At 42.3% G+C, this 18,062-nt stretch overlaps 2 protein-coding genes across 2 annotated transcripts in view; one reads left to right on the forward strand and one right to left on the reverse strand.

Moving 5' to 3' along the window:
- ccdc24 (coiled-coil domain containing 24) overlaps positions 1 to 1,766 on the reverse strand; it is a 255,476-nt gene extending 253,710 nt beyond the window's left edge. The window contains exon 1 of the mRNA XM_048539036.2: positions 1,284 to 1,766. The gene's annotated coding sequence lies outside the window, so the exon portion shown is untranslated. The remainder of the gene's footprint in view (positions 1 to 1,283) is intronic.
- zgc:113531 (uncharacterized protein LOC541359 homolog) lies at positions 847 to 13,389 on the forward strand. Its single transcript, XM_048539041.2, has 3 exons — positions 847 to 1,790; positions 10,946 to 11,075; positions 12,625 to 13,389. The coding sequence occupies exons 1-3, from the start codon at positions 1,467 to 1,469 to the stop codon at positions 12,804 to 12,806; spliced, it is 636 nt and encodes a 211-aa protein (XP_048394998.1). The 5' UTR covers positions 847 to 1,466; the 3' UTR covers positions 12,807 to 13,389.
- The last annotated feature ends 4,673 nt before the right edge of the window (positions 13,390 to 18,062 follow it).

The raw sequence follows: 18,062 nt of genomic DNA on the forward strand, positions 1-18,062 counted from the left end.
ACTACCTGACGAACCTATATGATCAGGCCATCCCTGACCCTTCCTTCTGGGTAAGGTCTGGTTTGAAGTCCCATCTGCTCCAGAGTTGTGTCAGAACATATCTGGACAGGTTACAATATCTCAAAACTAACTCTTTTACAAGCTGGTGAATTCTGCTTAAAAGGAAAACCTGTATCTTTATACCTATTAAACCCTATCTAGGATAAAAATGCATTGGCACTATGATGAGGTCACATTTGGAGCACTGTGTGCAGTTCTGGTCGCTCTACTAAGGATACTATTAAACCAGAAGGAGTGCAGAAAAGATTTACTTGAATGGTACCTAAACTAGAAGGTTTGAGTTAAAAGGAGAGATTGGATAGGTTGGGACTTTTTTTCCCTGGAGAGTAGGACACTGAGGGGGTGACCTTATAAAGGTTTATAAAATCATGAGAAGAATAGATAAGGTAGATAGCCCTTGTGCCCTTGATAGGGAAGTCTAACTCTCGAGGGCATAGGTTTAAGGTGAGAAAGGAGGGATACAAAAAGGTTTAGAGGGGCAGTCCTTTCACACAGGCTGGTGAGAGTCTGGAACTGGCTGCTGGAGGTAGTGGTCAAAGCGAATAAAATTTTGTCATTTAAGGAACATTTAGACTGGTACACAGATGGGATAGGTATGGAGGGTTATGGAATAAATGCAGGCAAATGGGCCTAGTTTAAATTGGGAAAACTGGGCGGCGGAATGGGCTGAAGAGCCTGTTTCCATGCTGTAAACCTCTACGGCACTGGAGGGCAGGACCATACCCATCCATGTTGTGTTTTAATTGGTCCCAGCACGTGTGGCAGGGTGACTCTCAGTTTGTAAGGTATCTGCAGTGACACAAGATTCAGCTGGAAACTCAAGACAAATCGATAATCCGGGCGCAGAATCTCTCCCGTTGAGAGCAACAATTAAATCTATGACCTGGGGGGTACATTGCAGTGTTTAGCATTCGCTTGTGAGACAACAGGCGATACTTGAGGGTCGGACCAACATGCATAAGCAATGACTTTTTGTTGCAGATGACAAGGAGAGCTGGATTAACACAACAGGCCAAGCAGCATCAGAGGAGCAGGAGGAGGAGGCCTTTTTGTTGCATTTCGTTTATGGCCGGGATCTGAACGTTTTGCAAAATCTACAGCTACATCTGCTGTTGCAATTACCTCCTCCTCCCGAAATCCACAAAGGATTGTAAAATAAATCTTGGCGTTTTCCCAAAACAGTTAAAACCTGTTCGAGCATTTATTTGAAAAAGAAAAATAACCTTTTGCAGTGACAACTGCACCCGCCGTATCCAAACGTCTGGAAAAGGAGACCGTGGATCAGATACGATCGATTCAGCGGCATTCCTGCGCACTTCGTCGGAAGGTGCCTCTCATTCCCAGATGTTATAAACAATTCCTCCTCATTATTACAGCCTCTGCATTACAAGGAGCTATCAGGCAGCATGTCAGTGCAGGCGGGCCAGCTGCTTTTCTCCTTGGTCCTAGCACTGTTAGGAGGGCAGAGCCTGGCATTCTCGGTGCCCAGTACTTGCGAGGCGAACGGCAGCTTGTATTCTGTGGGTGAGTGGTACACGCTGGAGTCCGATCCTTGCAGCCAGTGCGAGTGCACGCTGGCCGGGCCAATGTGCGCCCCTCACACCGAGTGTGCACCGCTGCCTCCCGCCTGTGTCCATGTCAGCCACTACCCGAGCAACTGCTGCCCTCGCTGCGAGAGGATTGGCTGTGAATACCGGGGAGCCGTGTACGAGCTGGGGCAGCACTTCCAGGTATCAAAGCGGGCAGCGTGAAATGCCACTGTTTTGCAGTGACAGAGCTGGCATTTTGTTACGGGGGACGCGACGATAACTTATCTCAAATTACATGATCGACTGCAACCGGGATTCTCATAAAGATTTGCTTTTTGTCTGTCGAGCTGTTTCGGTTCCCTTTCTGCTCCACCATTTCTTTCTGGTATTTCATGTTTTCTCTCTCTCTCGTTCATGAATTTTCTGATAATACTTTGTTACATCCCAATTTCGTCCCCTAGTCTCCAACCAACATTTAAATTGATTATTGGTCTTTCTCTAACCCTCTAAACTCCCCCAGTCCTTCGCGATCATCTTTATTCCACAGTTTCATTTCTCCCTCTCTCTCTCTACTACTCTACTGTTTAGCGCATTTTCCTGTGGTCCGTAAATGTTCATTCCTAACTTTTGTTCCAGTTTTCTTTTCCTATCATCTTTCATTCTGGAAAGCTGCGTTGATGAGCAGTCTGATTAATCCCTTGAGCGTTGCCAAGAGCATTCCATTGTAAAACAGCCTGCCGTGGTTAAAATGAACCTTTCTGTTAATGTCTACCGCGGAATTTTTAGAAACATACCAGTATGGATAACAGTACACAAGTACTCAATTAACTGCCTTCTCATAAAGAATAGTGACATTTATTATTTTGTGTTCACACTTGAAAGGGCAGTCTGAAACACAGATGTATTTCACAGGTAAAAGCATTTTGATGCAAAACACTCAACTATACATCAAAACTATTCGTCATCTTTAGAATATTTGCCTGTTGACCCTGTGCTCTCACCAGCTGTCCAACTGCCACTTCTCAGCAAATTCCATCAATATGTTCTATCAACGTCTAGATTTATGGTCCTGTCTCTGTTTGAATCTCTCCAATTCAGTCTGTCCCTCTCACAACACCAAAATGGCTCCAACCAAAGTCATTAATGATCTTTTTCCTGTACCATTATATGTCATAGCTGCTTACTGTTGTGACCTTTAGCACAGATAAGCACACCATTCAAAAATCTATCCATCTCCTCTTTCTATACTGTTAGCCAACTAGCTTCCGCAATGCCATGGTGTAGAGAATGCCAGATGTTCACTACCTTCTTGGAAAAGAAATTCCTTACATTTCAGTTTTAAATGAGTGTCCTTTTATCTTGTATCCATGTGCCCTAGTTCCAGATTCCTCTGTTAGGGGAAACATCTTCTCAACACCTACCTGTCAAGCCCCATCATAATTGTGTTTCAATAAGATCACCACTCTATCTCCTAAGGTCTCATGAATAAAGGTGTAACCTGCTTAACTGTTCTTGATAAGTCAACAGTATTATGCTAGGAATCATCCTCCAGTGCTGATAGGCTTTCATAAATGTGGAGACAAACCTGAACTCAGTGCTGCAGATGTGGCCTCACTAACACCCTGTAGAGTTGTAACAAGTTTTAACATTTTTAAAACTCCAACTCTCTAGTAATAAAGGTCAAAATTCTGTATGTCTATTTAATCACTTGCTGCACCTACATGCTAACTTTTATTTTAGTTGCATGTAGACGAATACCCACATTCTTCTTTGCTTTGCCTTTTGCAATCTCCATCCATTTAGATAATAGTTTGCCTTTTGATTCTCCCTTTTAAAGTGCTTGATTTCATACGTTCCTACATTAAACTCCATATACCAAGTTTCTGCCACTCACTCAACCTATCGATATCAAGTGCTCACCACAACATGCCATCCCACCTATTTTTGTATTGTCAGCAAATCTGGATATATTATACTGTGCCCCTCCTCCAAGTCATTAATGTGGATACAAATTGAGACCCTCAGACTGACCCTTGTGGTGCTCCACTTGTTACATCTATCCAAGCTTAAAAAAAAACTATCAATCCTGACTACTTGTCTTGTGTGTTAATATATCTTCAATGTATAGGTCAACACATTGTCTTGGCCTCCAGAAGAAACTTTGTACCCTTGAGACTGAGACTGTTCCCCCTCCTCATCAACATTAGATAAATTTGCAACATTTTAAAATCAGCAACAACACCCATGCTCAAAATTTTGGCAAAAACATAAAAGTGGGCCAGTAGCAACGAGATAGGGAGCTTTGCATGGTTCCAGGTGAGATTACTAGTCTGTTGCAATTAATGTAACCATTTTACATCAATTGTTTTCCTAAAATGTCACAAAAATGAATCTCATTGTTGGCGAATATTGTGGACCCTGAACTCATAATATTTTGTATGATTTCCAAAATAGCATTGTAAGGGATTCAATATATCACCTGTCCATAAATCAAAGTTCATTACTTTCAGAAATTTTTCTCTGATATTGTAAGGCAACAATTTAGATTTGCTAATAATCTAATTTGAGGCAAGTTGACTTAAATGCCTCAATCCACATATGTATTTATTTGTATTATTCGTTTTACAGTTATTTATCAGAGATTGGCTAAGAACTGTTTGCAGAGCTTTTTGCCTCAGGTAACATGAAGGATTGCTCTGGTTTCATTGTGAACTTTGTCCATGCTGGACCCATTGGACTATTTAGACTTGGGATGTCACACCAGAGTGAAACTCTCAAAATATTTGCACAGACTAAACCAGTTTTGTAATTGATGAGCGACACTGTTTTCAATCAAAATCTGAGAAACTGCAAAACCATTGTCTTTGATCGCAGTCACTCTAATCATTGTCTGGGACTGCAGCAAATTGTTTGTAATCTTTGCACACTGTTTGCTCCCTGCTGAGCTCCTGACTCCACGTCTGCTCAATCAGCAAAAGATGACCTCTTCAGGCTCTGTATCATCACCTGACTCAGCCCTTCCCGCTGTCCGTCTGCTCCTGAATGCAGGTTTTAGTGTTATAAAAATAGGCTGGATAGCCTGGGAGGTTTTTCATTGGAATGTAAGAGGTTGAGGGGTGACCTTTAGAGGTTTATAAAATCATGAGGTGCCTAGATAAAGTGAATAGCAAAGGTCTTTTCCGAGGGTAGGGGAGTTCAAAACAAGGGGGCATATTTTTAAGGTGAGAGGAGAAATAATTAAAGGACATCTGGGCAAATGCGAGGTGATCCATTTTGGAAGATGAAATTCAAGGGCGAACTATACAGTAAATGGAAAAATCCTAGGGAAAATTGATGAACAGAGAGATCTGGGTGTTCAGGTCCATTGTTCCCTGAAGGTGACAATGCAGGTCAATAGGGTGGTCAAGAAGGCATATGGCATGCTTTCCTTCATTGGACGGGGTATTGAGTACAAGAGTTGGCAGGTCATGTTGCAGTTGTATAGGACTTTGGTTTGGCCACATTTCGAGTACTGTGTACAGTTCTGGTTGCCACATTACCAAAAGGATGTGGATGCTATGGAGAGGGTGCAGAGGAGGTTCACCAGGATGTTGCCTGGTATGGAGGGTACTAGCTATGAAGAGAGGTTGAGTAGATTAGGATTATTTTCAATAGAAAGACAGAGATTGGGGGGAGACCTGATTGAGGTCTACAAAATCATGACGGTTATAGACAGGAAGCAAGAAGCTGTTTCCTAGAGTGGGGGACTCAATTACTAGGGGTCATGGGTTCAAAGTGAGAGGAGGAAAGTTTAAGGGAGATATGCGTGGAAAGTCCTTTATACAGAGGGTGGTGGATGCCTGGAACGCATTGCCAGCGGAAGTGGTAGACGCAGACACATTGGCGTCTTTTAAGATATATTTGGACAGGTACATGGATGGGCAGGGAGCAAATGGACACAGACCGTTAGAAAATAGATGACAGGTTAGACAGAGGATCTTGCTCGGCGCAGGCTTGAAGGGCCGAAGGCCCTGTTCATGTGCTATAATTTTCTTTGTTCTTCGTTCTTTGACATGAGGGGCAACATTTTTTACAGAGCCATTAGTGTTTGGAATGAACTGTCAGAGGGAATGGTGAATGTAGGTACAGTTACAGTGTTTATGAGACATTTCAATAAGTACTTGAATAGGAATGGTTTGGAGAGATATGGGTCAAATGCAGGCAGGTGGGATTGTTTAGTTTGGGAACATGGTCAGCATGGACTAGTTGAACCAAAGATAATGGGAACTGCAGATGCTGGAGATTCCAAGATAATAAAATGTGAGGCTGGATGAACACAGCAGGCCAAGCAGCATCTCAGGAGCACAAAAGCTGACGTTTCGGGCCTAGACCCTTCATCAGAGAGGGGGATGGGGGGAGGGAACTGGAATAAATAGGGAGAGAGGGGGAGGCGGACCGAAGATGGAGAGTAAAGAAGATAGGTGGAGAGAGTGTAGGTGGGGAGGTAGGGAGGGGATAGGTCAGTCCAGGGAAGACGGACAGGTCAAGGAGGTGGGATGAGGTTAGTAGGTAGCGGGGGGTGCGGCTTGGGGTGGGAGGAAGGGATGGGTGAGAGGAAGAACCGGTTAGGGAGGCAGAGACAGGTTGGACTGGTTTTGGGATGCAGTGGGTGGGGGGGAAGAGCTGGGCTGGTTGTGTGGTGCAGTGGGGGGAGGGGACGAACTGGGCTGGTTGAGGGATGCAGTAGGGGAAGGGGAGATTTTGAAACTGGTGAAGTCCACATTGATACCATATGGCTGCAGGGTTCCCAGGCGGAATATGAGTTGCTGTTCCTGCAACCTTCGGGTGGCATCATTGTGGCAGTGCAGGAGGCCAAAAAACAACTGCACCTCCCAGTCGCAAACCATTTCCACTCCCCCTCCCATTCTCTTGATGACATGTCCATCATGGGCCTCCTGCACTGCCACAATGATGCCACCCGAAGGTTGCAGGAACAGCAACTCATATTCCGCCTGGGAACCCTGCAGCCATATGGTATCAATGTGGACTTCACCAGTTTCAAAATCTCCCCTTCCCCTACTGCATCCCTCAACCAGCCCAGTTCGTCCCCTCCCCCCACTGCACCACACAACCAGCCCAGCTCTTCCCCCCCACCCACTGCATCCCAAAACCAGTCCAACCTGTCTCTGCTTCCCTAACTGGTTCTTCCTCTCATCCATCCCTTCCTCCCACCCCAAGCCGCACCCCCCGCTACCTACTAACCTCATCCCACCTCCTTGACCTGTCCGTCTTCCCTGGACTGACCTATCCCCTCCCTACCTCCCCACCTACACTCTCTCCACCTATCTTCTTTACTCTCCATCTTCGGTCCGCCTCCCCCTCTCTCCCTATTTATTCCAGTTCCCTCCCCCCATCCCCCTCTCTGATGAAGGGTCTAGGCCCGAAACGTCAGCTTTTGTGCTCCTGAGATGCTGCTTGGCCTGCTGTGTTCATCCAGCCTCACATTTTATTATAGTTGAACCAAAGGGTCTGTTTCTGTGCTGTATGACTCTGTGAAACCTTCATTCATGGCTTTATTACCTTTAGGCTTGATTATTGTGTTCTAACTGTGGTGTTCTTTATTCTATGCTGGACACCCATTGTCTACCTTCATAAACTTGCACTTGTCCAAAGGTCTGCTGTTGTCTCCTAACTCAAACCAAGCTCCGTTCACTGTTTTATTTGCTGGCTTTCACTGGCTCCCATTTTGAAATACAGCAATTTAAATATTCTCATCCTTACTTTCAAGTTCCATAAATTGGTTGCTTAAAACCTACCCCTTCAGCAAGATTAATATCGTCTATTGCAATATTCCCCTATATGGTCATGTCAAATTCTATTTGATGATGTTCCTGTGAAGCACACTAGGTGTTTTACTGCCTTAAATGTACAGAAAGTTGTTGAAACAGTATCCAAGTGAATGAAAATGAAATAACTTGAATTTATGTTAGATTTTTTTTGATGTCCCAAACCCTGTCAATGTATTACATTTGGAAACAGGTCTAAAATATCAGAGATAACAAGAAAATAAACAGATGATTAAAACATCCGCAGTTCTTTCAGGTTTTATTTAGAATAAAACACTAGTTGTCCTAGTCCAAAGTTTTTTTGTTTTGAGAACAATTCCTTTAGATTTGTGGAGCTGGATGAACACAGCAGGCCAAACAGCATCTCAGGAGTACAAAAGCTGACGTTTCAGGCCTAGACCCTTCATCAGAAAAGGTGGATGGGGAGAGGATTCTGAAATAAATAGGGAGAGAGGGGGAGGCAGATCAAAGATGGATAGAGGAGAAGATAGGTGGAGAGGAGACAGGCAAGTTAAAGGGGCGGGGATGGAGCCAGTAGAGGTGAGTGTAGGTGGAGAGGTAGGGAGGGGATAGTCAGTCCGGGGAGGACGGACAGGTCAAGGGGGCGGGATGAGATTAGTAGGTAGAAAATGGAGGTGTGGCTTGAGGTGGGGGGAGGGGATAGGTGAGAGGAAGAACAGCTTAGGGAGGTGGGGACGAATATCAGCAATTATACACAGTAAGAACATTGAGCCCAATGAAGTGCAGGAGTGAACTAGAATGAGCTATTAATTGTTCAAAATATTGACACATTTTTACTGTAACTGCTAACTTCATAATCATAAGGTGACTTCTGGCTCAATTTTGGTGAAATCATTATTAGCTCAACATGGCTACTGTCAGGAATGGGTGGGTGGATATAGGATAGGAGTTTTTTTTTACTCTGAGAGGATGTGCAACTCTCTTTTCCAAAAAGCAATGGAGGCAATGTCATTGAATAATTTTAAGGCAGAGGTAGATAGATTTTAGACTAATATGGAAGTCAAAGGATATAACAGGTGGGCAGAAAAATGCAGTTGAGGCTGTAATCTGATCAGCTAGGATTTTACTGAATGGTGAAGTAGGTTCAAGAGGCCAACTGCCTATTCCAGCTCCTAACTTGTAAATTCACATGTATTTTCATAAAAACTGGCTTTTATCCCTTAAAAACCCTGGTTAACAAAAATATCACTCTCGGATTCAAAACTAATAATCTATTAATCTAAATAACATTTGAAGAAGAGGCTCCAGTAAACACAGTCAACAGCCGATGTCCTAACAAATCACTGCAGGCCAGCAGCACATCAGTAGAGAGATCCTGCCACTTGTGGGATCAGCCAAATATACCGAATCTCTCCCTGTTGCCACTCAATATCTTTACCAGGTTAATAATGCACCTTCAATCCCATGAGTTCCAACTTGTGCTTAACATCATCAAATGCCTCCTGTAAGTTTGTGTATGCAACATTCATTTGCAGTAATTTGTCCCATAATTTAATCAACTCTTCAAAAGGTTCAATCAGCTTCATCACAGATAACCTATCCCTTAGAAATCAATGCAAAGTTTCAAAGTGTTCAATACTCTATCCTTAAATATAGAATGGTAATTTCCTAACAATAATCTGTAATTCCCCATTATCCTTCTCACTTTTCTTTATTAATGGAGTAAAATGTACACTTTTCAAATCTAACGGAATTGTTCTCAAAACAAGAAAACTTTGGACTAGGACAACTAGTGTTTTATTCTATATAAAACCTGAAAGAACTGCAGATGTTTTAATCATCTGTTTATTTTCTTAAACTCATGACACGGAAACTATCTAGTCCAAAGAATTTATGACTGCCAAGTGCATGATTTACTTCAATGCTAAGATTTTGCCTAAAAAACAGCCTGTTAATTTCAATGACTAGTGTTTAAAGTGCCAACAACCTAGTTTTATTTCTGTTTTGACCGAAGTAAACTTGTCCCTGAGAGTGAGAAGTAATCACAAACCATTACTGACTAAAATATCAAGGAAAGATGGTTCATGGATGAAGAATTAGTTGACCATGACTGAAAGACCTTCGTTTGGGCAGGAAACTCATGAAATGGAAGTATTTTACTTATGTATGAGAGATAATGGGAACCGCAGATGCTGGACAATCCAACATAATAAAGTGTGAAGCTGGATGAACACAGCAGGCCAAGCAGCATCTCAGGAGCACAAGAGCTGACGTTTCAGGCCTCGACCCTTCATCAGAAAAGGGGGACGGGGAGAGGATTCTGAAATAAAAAATATTTTGCTTATGTAATCTTGTTAAGCTTCCTTAGGATGTCCAGCATGCACCCTTATTTCTGGACTGCAAGTATGAATACAAAGTAATTATTCAGGGTTTATCATTTCTTTATTTTCATTGACAATATCACTAGGCAGTTTTTAAATGGTCCTATTGTTCCTGATCACCCTCTATTTCCTAAACATTATTGTAACTGTGCTGAGCCAGAAGCCTAACTAACTGCAATAGCTATCATGCATCAATATTTATGTTGAACTGGAAGATCTAACTTGAAAGTGTGAAATACCAGACTAGATACTTTTAAGCCACCTGTTCAAATATGTAACAGCACATTTGTGGAGCAGGTGGGACTTGAATCCAGGTTTTCTGGCCAGAGGCAGGACACTATATTGCAGAGTGGTAGATCTTTTAAAATAACTTATTCAGATATGTTATAACACACCTCTAGAGGAGGTAGGACTTGAAATCTGACCTCCCCTTTCAAATGTATGGACACTACCACTGCACCACAAGAACCCTGAAGTCTCAGAATAAGCTGAAAAAAATGTGTCAATCAGGGTAAGTGCCAGAAATTAGATCATACTTAATGGTTCTTAAATACCTAGTTAAATTTGGATTAGATTGGACAATTCCTTCCAACTCTAATTTGACTCAAGGATGGGCACCTGGCCATGAGTGCAGGAAATTGACATCTGCATTAGTCCCTCTTCCACCGCCCCATTGCCCAACTCTGTTTCACTGCAGTCATATTTTCAATCCCCCATGTAACAGTACTTTTCTTTTGGAAAAATGAGCAATTTTCAAGGAGTCTGATTACTTGCCTGGCTGTATCCCACCATGAGACTCATGTTCAGCCTTATGAAGCATGGCATTGCTCCAATCACTTGACATATTGACTGTCAGACAAAAGCTGAAGCATCAGTAGGAACTCTTAGTTTGAAGTTAGACTTAGACAACTTAAAAAATGAAATGGGAAGTATTTTTTTTAAACACGAAGCATTGCGGCAGTCTGGAGCTTTCATCTCCCAAATGTTTATGTATCCTAGGTCAGCTGATACTCTTAGGACAGAGATTGATTTGGAGTTGAGAAACTATCCTGCTGTGATAGATTAGAGTGGTAGAACGTTCTCGAAAGGCTAAATAAGCTGCTTCTGTTTCTCTGTCCTTGTCATTAATTTGTTTTATGACAGATTGCTTGCAAGCCTTCACATTAGAAATTTTCTCGTTATGTTTCAGCCATCAGAATGTGAACAATGTACCTGCGACACGGATGGCATTGCACGCTGTCTAGTTGCTGACTGTGCTCCACCCCCATGTGTTAATCCAGTGTATGAGAAAGGAAAATGCTGCCCAGAGTGCAAGGATGGTAAGTTTTAAAAGTTAATATAAATCACTGGATGGACAGGCATTGAAAATTATTTGGTCATGTGGGACTATTTTCAGAATTGAAATGCTAGTTATCTTGTGACTTAACTGCAGAGATTTCTTGAGGTGATGGTCCTGCCAATCCTAGATTAGACCATTTTAGACAGATTTAATTATTCCTTTTTCACCACAAATCATTGTTCTTCCCCATCATTTCTCAATTCAACTAGAGGTAATGTACATCTGTACCGTATGTCCTACATCATTGTTCAGGACATAACACATTCCTCCTATCTGGCAGAAATTTAGCTAAAACACAATGTGACAAATGTGGTGGTCGGGAAGCAATCTGTTTTATCTGGGAAGGACAAATAGAGCTTAGGATCAACTTTGCCATTTTATCGAGAGGTGTGACCCTGTGTTGATTTTGATTTGAGCCTTTGACTCCTGCTTCCCTACTACACCTTCCACCTTGATCTCTCAGGGTGCAGTATGACAGGAACTTTGCTCCTGACTCCCTAAAACCTTTTGGCCATCCACAAACCCAATTTGGAAGTGCAGTGGAATACTCACCATTTACCTTAGTGAGTGCAGCTTGCTATGACTCTGTGTCAGCACCTCCAAAAGAGGCTAAATAGATAAGACACATAGGAATTTCCCCTCCAAGTCACAAACCATCCTGATACGGTAATATACTGCTGTTATCACTGCATCAAAATCCTGGAACTTCTGTCCCATCAATTCAGTGGGAGTACCTTCACCACGTAGATTGCAGTGGTTAGGAAGGTAGCTCACCAATCCCTTTTCAACAGCAATTGGGATAGGCAATAAATTTCAGCAACACCCATATACCATAAATTATTATTTTTTTAATCATTGTCCATAGTTATGTCACAACTAATCCTTCTTCTCTAACAGAGGATATCGAAGGAATGGAATGATCATTGGGTTGACACTTGGGATGGAGTTCATTGAACACTACTGATAGAGGTGGTGAAGAGGGAATTGCAGTGGGTCTGTTTCAGTATCGTTGACCTATTGTTTTGTATTAGTGAGAGATGCACTGCTTTCCAGCATTTTCTATTTTAAGTTTTCTGTTTTAATTGATAGATAGGCCATGGTTCCAGTTTCTCCATGGTTGATATTTTCTCTTCCATAGGTCTGTTCCTGCCTTAGATATTCACACTTTATTTTGTTTCTTTGATGCTTTCAACACTTCTTTGTATGCCTGATTGAAGTAACCATTTCTTTGCTTAATAATCTATCTATTTGGAATACTGATTCCATTTTCTAATTTTTTCCTCATCCTCCAGTTTATTTCTGATTTTATTAAATGCTTGCTTTTCTTTTCATTTTCAGCGCTGAGGAAGCGCCCTGACCAAAATATTAACTTAACCTGACCGATGCTTCTGTTTCATATCCCAGACATTTTTTTTTGGTTTCTCTGGCTTTAATTCTTTTAAGAGTTACAGCTTGATAACTTGATTCCATCGTCTCCAACTAAAGATCTTAAACTGAAACATTTGAATTTTTTTTCTCCACTGTTCAAGGTCCAAATTGTTACAGCGACTTCACTCAAAGTCATGTAATCCTAGGAGGAACTACTGTGTTGGTTGATAAGTGCACCAAATGCCACTGCCACGATGGACAGGATGTTGGATACTGGGAAGGCAATCGTGTAGCCAAGTGTGTGATGGTTCCTAATTGCACTTTGAATGATGATGAGAATTAATAAATACAAAACTGTAGACCGTATTGATATTTTTGGATCTCCTCAGTTCTCTGATGTATACTGTCAGGAATGATGATTGATGTTAATAAAAGCCATGGACCTATAATTGTAAACCAAAGTTTAAATGAAATACACAGTTGTACAATTGTCCAATGGATTACACCCTTTTTCTCCTTAGGCTTCATGTTCATTCGATGTAGTTCATTTCTTTAATAGTATATTTGTATACAATAAGAACTGCTCAGTGCATTACATTTTTAATGGTACCAAGAGGGAGAAAGAGCAATCATCACTGAATGTAAGATTCATAACTCACTGTTAAACTAATTTCATGTAGAACATTCTCTAAGTTCTGTTGCTTAGAAAGGGTTAGAGTAGCAAATTCTGTTGTTAAGTTGATGATTATTCCCAACTTATTCTGCATATTGATTACAGTGGAAGATCCATTAGCATTTTGAATGCTATTAGAAATGTGTTCCTAATGGAAATTTGGAATGTCACCATAGTTCAGTTCTTCCAGCAGGGTGATCCTTCTCAATTAATCTGCCATGATGAAACAAATAAACCGACAACTGGAACCAGAGGAGCAGTGGCTTTGCATTCATAATTAAATCTGCACTAACTTTGAAGTCAAAGGAAATAATTTTTCAACATCAAAACTTTTTTTTCCCCATCAGTGATCAACTATTTCTCTTCCATGTTTTGAGTGAAGAGTTCAGGAGCATATAAATAATAACGGACAGGGAAAGATCCAACTGTCCATCCAACCTGTTCCACAGATTATGATGTGCAGTGCATCACAATTTATTTATATCCTCCCTTTTTTTTTAGATTAGATTCCCTACAGTGTGGAAACAGGCCCTTTGGCCCAACAAGTCCACACCACCCCTTTGCAGCATCCCACCCAGACCCATCCCCCATAACCCACACACTCCTGAACACTATGGGCAATTTAACATGGCCAATCCACCTAGCCTGCACATCTTTGTGACTGTGGGAGGAAACCAGAGCACCCGGAGAAAAGCCCATGCAGACACAGGGAGAATGTTCAAATTTCACACAGACAGTCGCCCGAGGCTGGAATTGAACCCAGGTCCCTGGCGCTGTGAGGCTGCAGAGCTAACTACTGAGCCACTGTGCCGCCCTATTTTATACAAAAATTTGTATAATCTCTTGGAAGATGTAAAAAAACAAAATCTAAGCCAATTCAGGAAAAACAATGTAGCAATGTCCTCTTTGTATTCCTTAGGTGATCAAAGCAAGTCCAGGAAACCAATTTAGCCCTGATTAATATTCTATAGTAATTACCTTCTTTACAAGGTGATCCCAGGATAGGAACAGGTTCAGAGTTGTTATTCACTGCACAAATCAGTAGCCTGTTCTAAAAGTGCACTCTTCTCTTAGAAAGGAACCACCTTGTGACATGTAACCTTGTATCATCTTTGTGTAACTCTGATCCCTGACATACTTAACGAACCTGTCTAAATAAATAAACTCCAAAGTGATTGGAGTTTCTTCCAGATATGATCAGTTAGTTCAATTGGATCACTTTTGTTTCAAACACAAAGATGAAAGTGTGTGAGTGATCAATACAGCAACTGATTTTCATTCTAAACTGAAACAAGGTTTAAGCTTCAGTAGTTGTGTAATCACTGATTTGGGATCAACTCAAGTTTCCTTTTGTCAATCAGTATTTCAATTAAAGTGAAAATTACCACTAATTAAGGTCTGTGCATCTTTTGAATTAACTGCTGAAGTAATGCAGCAGATACCCCAATACAATGATCATAATTTAGAAACCACACATTTACAGCATAAAGGTAGCCATTTGGTCCAGTGTTTCAAAGCTGAGTGTTATAACATTTTGAGTATATGTCCTAATATTTTAAAATGTGACAAACATTTCTACCACTACCGACATTTCAGGTAGTTCTGAGGAAGGGTTCACCAGATCTGAAACGTTAACTCTGTTTTTTCCTTCTTGGGTGCTGCCAGACCTGCTGAGCTTTTCCAGTAACTTTGTTCTTGTTTGAGGCAGTGAGTTCGAGACCCTGACCGCCCTTTGGGTAAAAATTTATTCTCAACTCCTTTCTAATCCTGCTACAAATTATCTTAATTTCATGTTCTAAATTATTGACCTCTTTGCTAAAGGAATTTTATTTTCCTATATACTTTCTTTGGTCTTCTCATGATTTTAAAAACCTTTATTTAATCTTTGTAGTTAAAACAGCCTGCCTGTTCCAAAGAAAACAACCTAAGCCAATGCAATTTTGTCTCATAGCTAAAAGGCTCCATTCCTTAAAACATCCTCATAAATTTCTTCTGCAACCTCTTTGGTGTGATCAAATACTTCCTATAAAAGTTTAAGAAAAATATATTGCACTGAAAGGTATATGCATGTTGGTTTGGGGTTAATTAATAGTTTCTTGGAGAATGTGAGCCAGTGGAAATGTGCAATAATATAATGCTGGGAATACATTTTGTGGTTAATTCATACTATATGCAACATTTTACTGTGAAGTTGCTCTGAAGTAATTCAGAAAGCAATCAGCTGGAGAATTGTGCATGGAATACACGATTAAACAGTCCAGTTGAAAATGAAAAAGCAATTAAGCAGCAGCCAAGGGTGACAAAGGATTAGAAGGTCAAGAATTATGAATGGCAGGAGTTGAAAAAGAAATTAAGAGAAATTAGCATCTTTTATATGAATACTGCCCAGATACTTTGCATCCACGTTTATGGTGCAGCTGTTTAATATCACCTCAATACTGCACTTTTTGTCTAGGTTTGTTAAGGCTCTTGTGATGCAGTGATAGCATCTCTACCTCTGAGCCCGGGGCGCTAAGTTCAATAACCACCGATGACTGTATGGGCGCCGCCTCTTGCTCGCCAGAGGAGCTCGAACAGTTCATACTCTTCACCAACACCTTCCACCCCAACCTTCAGTTCACCTGGGCCATCTCCAGCACATCCCTCACCTTCCTGGACCTCTCAGACTCCTTCTCAGGCAACCAGCTTGTAACTGATGTCCATTTCAAGCCCACTGACTCCCACAGCTACCTAGAATACACCTCCTCCCACCTATCCTCCTGCAAAAATTCCATCCCCTATTCCCAGTTCCTCTGCCTCCACCACATCTGCTCCCACGATGAAGCATTCCACTCCCACACATCCCAGATGTCCAAGTTCTTCAAGGACCGCAACATTCCTCCCACAGTAGTCGAGAATGCCCTTGACCGCATTTCCCGCATCACATCCCTCACACCCCGCCACTGCCACAACCGCCCAAAGAGGATCCCCCTCGTTCTCACACACCACCCCACCAACCTCCGGATACAACGCATCATCCTCCGACACTTCCGCCATCTACCAACCAAGACATTTTTCCATTCCCACCCTTGTCTGCTTTCCGGAGAGACCACTCTCCCCGTGACTCCCTTGTTCGCTCCACACTGCCCTCCAACCCCACCACACCCGGCACCTTCCCCTGCAACCACAGGAAGTGCTACACCTGCCCCCACACCTCCTCCCTCACCCCTATCCCAGGCCCAAAGATGACTTTCCACATTAAGCGGAAGTTCACCTGCACATCTGCCATTGTGGTATACTGTATCCACTGTACCCGGTGTGGCTACCTCTACATTGGGGAAACCAAGTGGAGGCTTGGGGATTGCTTTGCAGGACACCTCCGCTCAGTTCGCAATAAACAACTGCACCTCCCAGTCGCAAACCATTTCCACTCCCCCTCCCATTCTTTAGATGACATGTCCATCATGGGCCTCCTGCACTGCCACAATGATGCCACCCGAAGCTTGCAGGAACAGCAACTCATATTCCGCTTGGGAACCCTGCAGCCCAATGGTAAAAATGTGGACTTCACCAGCTTCAAAATCTCCGCTTCCCCCACTGCATCCCAAAACCAGCCCAGTTTGTCCCCTCCCCCCACTGCACCACACAACCAGCCCAGCTCTTCCCCTCCCCCCAACTGCAACCCAAAACCAGCCCAGCCTGTCTCTGCCTCCCTAACCTGTTCTTCCTCTCACCCATCCCTTCCTCCCACCCCAAGCCGCACCTCCATTTCCTACTTACTAACCTCATCCCACCTCCTTGACCTGTCCGTCTCCCCTGGACTGACCTATCGCCTCCCTACCTCCCCACCTATCTTCTCCTCTATCCATCTTCGGTCTGCCTCCCCCTCTCTCCCTATTTATTCCAGAACCCTCTCCCCATCCCCCTCTCTGATGAAGGGTCTAGGCCCGAAACGTCATCTTTTGTGCTCCTGAGATGCTGCTTGGCCTGCTGTGTTCATCCAGCTCCATACTTTGTATCTCTATACTACAATTTGCTATTTATCCAGACAATGCAATCAATTCAACTGCTTAATTTGTTAAAACAAACATTCCACAACTGATTCAGCATTTTCTTGGAACCACCTATTCAAATGACCTCACTCAAAAATTTGTTTTCCATTGGTAATGTCTGTTATTAGAAAGATCTCATAGAATTGCTAAATAATTACTTCATCCTGCTTCTTTGGAAATTTCAACGTGCCATTCATTCGGAAATCATCCTTATTTCTGTATCTCTGAATTACATTGATACAAATGCATTTTCCACGTGTAATAAAATGTGGAGTACAGATGTTAGTGACCAGCTTGCAATTTATTCTATTATAACAAAGCACACCTTATTGGGGTGACATGGCGGCTCATTGGTTAGCACTGCTACCTCAAAGCGCCAGGGCACAGGGTTGAATTCCACTCTCAGCAACTTTCTGTGTGGAGTTTGCACATTCTCTCTGTGTCTGTGTGGATTTCTTCTGGGTTCTCCAGTTTCCTCCCACATGTCCAAAGATGTGCAGGCTGGGTGGATTGGCCATGCGAAATTGCCCATGGTGCTCAGGGATGTGTAGCTTTGGTGGGTTATAGGGGTATGGGTCAGTGTAGACTTGTTGGGCTGAAGGGCCTATTTCCACATTGTAGGGATTCTGTGATAGTGTTCGTATGAGTACCAGCTCTTGTATGATTGCCAAATTTTCAGTCAATTTTTTAAATAATCTATTAGGTCTCAGTGGCTGCTTCCCATGATATACACTGTCATGACAATGAGAACATGGAATTGATTTGTTTAACCCTTGTCCTAGTTTAATTAAAATGGATTCGTTCAAAATCTTTTCAAAATGGAATCTGCAATTTTATTAAAAGACCAGCATATTGATTCAAGACAAACTAGCTATAAAATATTGTTGATATAACA

Source organism: Stegostoma tigrinum, chromosome 8 (assembly GCF_030684315.1).
Source record: "Stegostoma tigrinum isolate sSteTig4 chromosome 8, sSteTig4.hap1, whole genome shotgun sequence".
Taxonomy (NCBI): domain Eukaryota; kingdom Metazoa; phylum Chordata; class Chondrichthyes; order Orectolobiformes; family Stegostomatidae; genus Stegostoma; species Stegostoma tigrinum.